The following is a 7,694-nucleotide window of genomic DNA, read 5'->3' on the forward strand; positions in this document are numbered from 1 at the left end:
CAAGCAAGTGTTTTGCGCCCTTCTTGGGAGAAGGTGTCTAGCTTAAGCTCTGTGACAAAGAACTATTGGGCACAATGGGACCAGTTGAAGCTTGAAGATGGTATTCTTGGCTAGAGATGGGAAAGTGACATCCTGGCAAACGGTTATACCGAGAAATTTACAGGAAGTTGTGCTGCGTCAATCCCATGATAGTTTAACAGGAGGACATCTCAGAGTTAAAAAGACATTGAGTCACCTACGACAGAGATTTTACTGGATAGGTATGAGGCAAGATGTGGAAGAATGGTGCAGGACATTCAGTACATTTTGTGCTAAAAGGGGACCCAAGCATAAGGGATGTGCTCCAATGAAGTTATATCACGTTGGCACACCAATGGAAAGAGTAGCCACTGACATTGCTGGTCCTTTGCCTCCAAACGCGTGCTGGAAACAAGTATATTTGTGTGGTGATGGATTATTTCACCAAGTGGCCTGAGGCATATGCAATACCAAATCAGGAAGCTACAACTGTAGCTTCGGCTATTAGTGATTTCTTCTTGAGATTTGGTAGGCCATACAAACTGCATTCGGATCAAGGCCGTAATTTTGAATCAGCTGTGTTCCATGAATGTTGCAAGTTGTTTGGCATATGAAAGACCAGGACAATGCCACTCCACCCACAGTCTGATGGGATGGTATAAAAAGTACAATTGAACACTTGGACAGGAATTGGCAAAGTTTTGTAATATCCGCCAAGATGACTGGGGTGTCCTACTCCCTCCATTGTTAATGGCCTATAGAACAGTAGAGCATGAAACCACTGGGTACACTCCAGCAAAGCTGATGTTTGGTTGGGAAATTCGGTTGCCAGTGGACCTGATAACAGGATGCCCACCTTACAAAGAGTTGCCTGAAAATGTGTCAGAGTTCGTGAAAGTGTTTTCTGAAAGGATGGATTATATTCACCATCAAGTGCATTCAAACTTGAAAACATCTGCTGATTCCATGAAGCTATGTTATGATAAGAGATCTACTGAAGTCAACTTTGTACCAGAAGACAAGGTGTGGTTGTATAATCCCAGAAAGACCAAAGGGAAGTCTCCTAAGTTGTCTTCTCCACGGGAAGGCCCATATGACATAGTGGATCGTATCTCAGACGTGACTTTCCGAATAAAATGTGGTCAGCGAGGTAAGCCAAAGGTGGTGCATACCAACAGGCTTTGGCATTATCACGGTCTAGGAAATTTCAGTTGGAACAAAGGGAACAACGGAACAAATGACGCTGCTGAAGACGTGTCACCTAAAAAAAAACACTGTCGAAGAAGAAACTCTACCTGGTTTTGAGAAGGGAAACAGTGAAGCCCTTAATGAAGTTACTACCACTGATGTGATTATTACCGATAATAAGACATTTCCTGATGGAGCAGATGAAGCAGAAGCCGATGAGATAGAGACCAGTATGGAAGAAGATATGTCCCTTAAAATTAAGAGACTTTGTTGAATTTTAATTTTGTGTTTGTAAATTCTGTACATTTATTCAAGTTATTGTTAATTATCTATTGGTTTAATGTAAGTGGCTGTTGTTCGGGATGAACAATACTAAGGAAGGGGCAGTGTTACGACAACGGAAGTCACGTGACGCTGGGAGCTTGCGCGATGAAGTTTCTAGAAAGATCATGATTGTTCCTCGCAACTCTAGTCTTTTCTAGGCACCCTCTATTTTAGTATGTAAGCTGGCAGATAAATTAGTAACGGGATAATCGAGTCAAGTCGTAAGTAAAGTGTGTAAATTGTTGTGAATTATAGCGTGTGTGTAAGTTAAAGTGACTGTGGAATTTAAGTGTATTGCAAAGTTGTATTGAGAAAGAATAAACTAGTTTTATTTAAGAAAGGAATTGTATCGCTGAAGTTCTTCGGAAAGAATTTTTATGGGAAATTAACAAACTACCAGAGACGTAACACTTCTAATTTTTGTGGACTTAATTTACCTGGAGTGCAGAGGGCATCAGTTGGTGCAAAAATTGATTATAACATATCTGAAGAAGAATAAGCTGTATTGAATTAATAAAATGTTCATTTCAATTAGAATTATTTGGAAAATATTGTGTATAACATGATTTGAAGTAAGTTATACAGGGTTGCTACCATGTCCAGTAATGCAATGTCTAACAACCATGCACTGTAGTTTCCATTGCAAATGGCTCTGTTACAAGTATGTCATGCCCAAAGCACAATAGTCCTCCATGCATGATTTCCTTAATCCATGCAGTGTGTGATAATGAGTTACCTTGTGTCTGTTTCAACAATCCAATCATCTAGAAATCCGTAGATGCAGCTTTTGGTGACATAACCCAGTATGTATTGATATGGAACAGCATGAATACCCATTTCATTCTCCAGTCATTTGAGGTATGTGACACGTGAATGAGGTGTATGACTGGGAGCCTTTTCTTGGTGAACCCATACCCTGTTGGACTAATTTCCAGATGGAGATCCTTCGTGATTTTGTTGCATACTGTTGCCTGAAGCATGTGCATGGCATTTGTCACTGTCCTTTGTGTTTGTGGATTCTCATCTGTTACAAGTTGTTACACTTTACTTCCCACAGATGGGGTATGACTTGTTACATGTCTCTTTGTGGATGATCCTGATGACCCAAATTGATCAATATTCCATTATTTTTCCATGACATTAAGTATAAAAGATATTCCTGTCTTGAAAATTCTAAATCTCCATTATGAACACATCTTCATGATTCATATTGTGAGTTTATGAATTTTTTGCTTTAGAAAGTGCTATTACTTACCTTTCCCAAAAGCAGTTAATTTTCTGTGGCATCACTCTGTCATGAAATGCCAAACACATTGAAATATAGTTCTAATACATACCATTCCATTATGACTTTTTATCAGTTGTGGTTGTTATAAGACTGGCTTTGTTTTAATGTAAAATACTCAAATATCTATGTTCCAGCTTGATTTTAATGTTTGGTTCTGCTTCAATTTTAAAGGAATAAACTACAAAGATCTCTTAGAACCCATGAGCTCCCAGTTTGATGTATTGTACAAAGCTCTAACTGAAGGAAATGTTCATGTCTTTGCAAAACTGGCACCAAAAATTCCTTCTCAGGTAATTAGCCTAACTTATTTACATGCATTAGTTCAATTTGTTTAGAAGCTTTAGATCACAGATGTGTGTTAAGTTATATAAAAGCTATCTAGAAAAAAGGTTCACACATGATGATGTGTTTAATATCAACCAACCTTTTTATGAACAAGTGAATTTTTAAATTTTAAGTTGACTCATTTTCTGATTATCAGGCATTGTCATTTAAAAGAATATGTGTGTTAATTATTGTAGAAGTCATCTAATTATAAATCTTATAAAATTTTGTAATTCAAGTTTTGGCGTCTGAGAGAATACATGTTTACTTTTAATTAAATATTAAGTTAAACATTTGGCTACCATAAGTCATAGTGTTTTTAAAGAAAAACAAAATACATAAATTTACAGAATCTGATTTTAATTGGTTTTGAGAACATCATTAGATGAAAATTTATACCATACTCTCTAATTCATGAGAATTCTACATGGTCACTGTATTCTTTAGATTTTTTTTTTCTATTTGGGTTTTTTGTTCAGTCAGCAAAGACTATGTAATTATGTTTTTATAAGCTTACAGCAAAATATAAACTATGTATTTGGGTGGAATATGGCCAAGAATGTGTAGCTCAGCTTAGGCTTTTTGGTAATTAAACTGTTCATAAGAAAAACTGGTAATAAAAAAAGGATGAAAAGAGCTGGCTTGCAGAATTCTTTATCATAAAAGTTTAAAAAGTGATTTTCAATGTGGTTTCTAGATCGGTGTTAATCTATTCAAGAACTATGATATGAATTGACAAACCTAGAATGTTAATAAGAGACATGCACCTATTGTTTAATGTTTAATTATATTTGTAAAATTATATGTTGTTTTGTTTTGTAATATTTCATTAAGATAATGTTTAGAACAAGTATCTTATTAATTCATTCTCAGACACCAAGAACAGGAGAAATAATTTCATTTGTTGTTGATGTTATTTGAAATAGCATATTGGTAAATTATTATGTGTTCACCATAATAATGTATGAATCATTTTTTGATTTATACAAAATTTGAAAACATACAACCCATCTGAAAAGAACTTGACTTGATTCCTTAAAGTTCCTTACAGAGCTCACATTTAAGGTTTTATTTCTGTAATTTAAAAAATTATATTGTAAAAGCAACTGTTATCTCACAATACAAATCAAATCAGCCAAGTTGATTGGAATTAAAATTTGTAGAAACTATGAGAGAAAAAGATTTTTTGAACTTTAATAAAGGTATACTATATATCAATAAAGGGAAAGATGAAATATCTTACCAGTTAGCTTCTGTTAAAATTAATCTTCATGTTAATGATAATATAATTTAGAAACTGTGTTATGTGAAATTTGCAAAATGTAAACTTTCTATTCATCCTATAAAAAATAAAAACCCTTTCAAAGTATAAAATTAATTAAAGGACAAAATTGGGATTATTCACAATAAGGTCATTAATGGTGGGGAAAATATACTTGATTAGTTGGGAAAAAAAGCAACAAAATCTTCAAACATTGGAGAATTGTTCTGTATGATTTGATTGAAAGCTAGATGGGTATAAATGGAGAGAAACTAGTAAATATTTTCTTAGATTCTAAACAGATAAATTTCTCTAAACAAAAAGTATTAATAGATTAGTTAGTGGCAATGGAGTAATACATTACAGGTAATTAAAATAAAATGATGAAGATATATAATTATTATTTAAATTTCTATAGAATAAAAGAGGGAAATTTGAATGAGAAATGGGAATTGAAAGATACTTTTGTAAATCCATAACTTTTTTCAACTGCTGAATTGTACATTCATTATGTTAGAAGGGGAAATTAGTTATTGTACAACATATTGTCTTAAGAAAATAAAAAACAAACAGTTCCACGCATCTGACAAATTTGCATTTGAATGTTTTAAATGTTTTGAAAAGACATGGAAATATTTTTAATCAGTGTGATTGTTGAAAGTTTTCTGAGAGAGGAGTTATTCAGTATTTATTGAGAAGATATAATTAGTGTTTTATCTAAATGTGATAATTATTGTAAATTTATTAAAAATTGGATATGTATTGCATTATTAAATTTAACATTTTTAAAAATTGTAGTTATTTATAAGGCTGAAATTTATTTTGTAACTATAATTTGTGATAGCCAAACAAGGCTCTGTTACTGGTTGATATGTTGGTGAAAGTATCAATTTTTTGTATGATTTATCTCCAAATGACTTAGGAGTAAGAATAAATTTTTACTTGGGGTACATAAAAGTTCAAACACCAAATTGATGTACTTTTTTGTGTGGTGCAGGGAAGGAGGAAATTCTAGAATTAAAATCTCCTTCTTTGGTTCCTATGCCTGTTTCAGTGGTTAATCTTGGAAAGGCTTTTGATTGTGTTCCCTGGCTATTTTTAAAGGAACCTTTTAAGGTTTTTAATTTTGGTCAATAGTACTGGAATTCAATAAAAACTATTAATTCAAATATCATTTGGCCCAGCATGGCCAGGTGGTTAGGGCGCTCGACTCGCAATCTGAGGGTCGCGGGTTCGAATCCCCATCACACCAAACATGCTTGCCCTTTCAGCCGTGGGGGCATTATAATGTGACAGTCAATCCCACTACTCATTGGCAAAAGAGTAGCCCAAGGGTTGGCAGTGGATGGTGATGACTAGCTGCCTTCTCTCTAATCTTACACTGCTAAATTAGGGACAGCTAGTGCAGATAGCCCTCATGTAGCTTTGCTCGAAATTTAAAAAACAATCAAATATCATTTAACAAATTTGCCAAAAGGCTACAATTATCTTTTGGTAAACATTACTGCTATAAAATAATGGTCAATAGTGAATTTGAATATTTATTTATCATTCTTCTTAACCCATCAAAATATTGGATAAAATGTGAAAAACAGTTTTAATATTTTCTTAGGGATAGCAATATTGGGAAACTGTACTTCAAGACGAATCAAAGGAATTTAAAAATGTTTTGTATATACAATCTTATTTTAAAGCTTTAAAAATTACCCGAGTTAGTCTTTTAGAAGATTACTTACTTATCAGTTGCAACTGCCTTTCTTGTGTTTTTGCCTTAAATATTGTTTCCCTTTATGAATTTAATAATTTTGATTCTAATCTATCATTGTTGTGCTATCATTGTTGTGCTATCATTGTTGCTATCATAGCTATCATTGTTGCTCCAAGGAATTATCTTTGAAAGGATGTTTTTCTAGAAATTAAAAGGCTAAAAAAAAAGTTGAATATTTGGAATTATCTTTGAAAGGATGTTTTTCTAGAAATTAAAAGGCTAAAAAAAAAGTTGAATATTTGGAATTATCTTTGAAAGGATGTTTTTCTAGAAATTAAAAGGCTAAAAAAAAAGTTGAATATTTGGAGAGTCCCCCCCCCCCTCTGATGGGATAATACATTACAAAGGTGTTTGTGAAAATGGAATTCCACTTGGTTCGTTATTTTACTTTATATCATGGTTTAATTAATCACTCAATTCCTTAATGGATTCATTTTCAAATAGATTTGATTTGAAATATATTTTCATATTAAAAGTACTTTTACTGCTCTCAAAAAAACTCAGTATTTTTACTTTTTTTTTATTCCTTTCCTAAAAGTGCAAAATGGAATAACCTCCTAATATTGATATGGATGGATAATCATTACTGGAAAATGTGTTTTATTGTCCTTTTTATCAACACTTAAAAGTACTAAGCTTTATTGATTTAGTTACAAGATAATTTTCACATTTGTTCAACAAAATACCTTTTTATTAAAAATAAATTTGGTTAATTCACACTTTTGTGATAACATCTTAGTAAAGTTTTCCCAATTAATTTTTAACTGGACTAGAGAAAAAAAAAACAGATAACTGTTTATTTGATATCAGGTGGAATTTTACTTGGAATAGATGGTACTAATGAAGATGCTTTAAATCATATTATTATCTTAAAACAAGTAATAACTGATATAAAGATCTGTTATACTTTCAAAAATGATTCATTAGGTAAATTCTCATAAAAATTCTATGTTGTTTCGGAATTGAGTATTAACCTCTTCTTTGAGTGTAAATGGTTTTGATATATCCTATATCAATACAAATAGAAATGATTAAGCATTTCATTAATAATGTCTGCTATTTTTAGTATCTTATGTATACCTTTCATAAATATTCTTTTGTTTTTGTGCAGTCTCTGTAACCTAATGTTAGCTTATTAATGATTATTACAAAATTTAAGTTTTTTTTAATTCCAACAGGATGGAAGATTCCTTACATCTAGTAATATCCTCAGAATCTGGAGTACAAAATACTTCTTTGAAAGTTGTCAACGAAATAAAACAAAACCTGAAACCTTGGCAAGTATTCTGAAATAAACTACAAATTTGTCTTAAATACCAAGTCTAGAGTAGAGATGAATGGAAAACATCAGAGATTCTGTTGTATATATACTTTTAGTGGAAAAACGTCAAAGCTAGAGAGATTCTGTTGTATTATGTACACTGACTTTTAGTTGTTGAGTTTAACATAGCTGTTACATTTTTTTATAATAAAAAATAACTATATATATATATATATAGTTTATTAATATAGTTAGTTTTTTT

General features: G+C 32.1%; 1 protein-coding gene across 1 annotated transcript in view; it reads left to right on the top strand.

Annotated features, from left to right (window-relative positions):
* The window catches only part of LOC106466556 (neuroblastoma-amplified sequence-like), a 159,397-nt gene that overhangs the window by 131,746 nt on the left and 19,957 nt on the right, over nt 1–7,694 (top strand). Inside the window, exons 38-39 of the mRNA XM_022394589.1 lie at nt 2,990–3,108; nt 7,350–7,448. Coding sequence (XP_022250297.1) covers nt 2,990–3,108; nt 7,350–7,448 — 218 coding nt within the window. The remainder of the gene's footprint in view (nt 1–2,989; nt 3,109–7,349; nt 7,449–7,694) is intronic.

This window comes from Limulus polyphemus, unplaced genomic scaffold (assembly GCF_000517525.1).
Source record: "Limulus polyphemus unplaced genomic scaffold, Limulus_polyphemus-2.1.2 Scaffold2300, whole genome shotgun sequence".
NCBI lineage: Eukaryota > Metazoa > Arthropoda > Merostomata > Xiphosura > Limulidae > Limulus > Limulus polyphemus.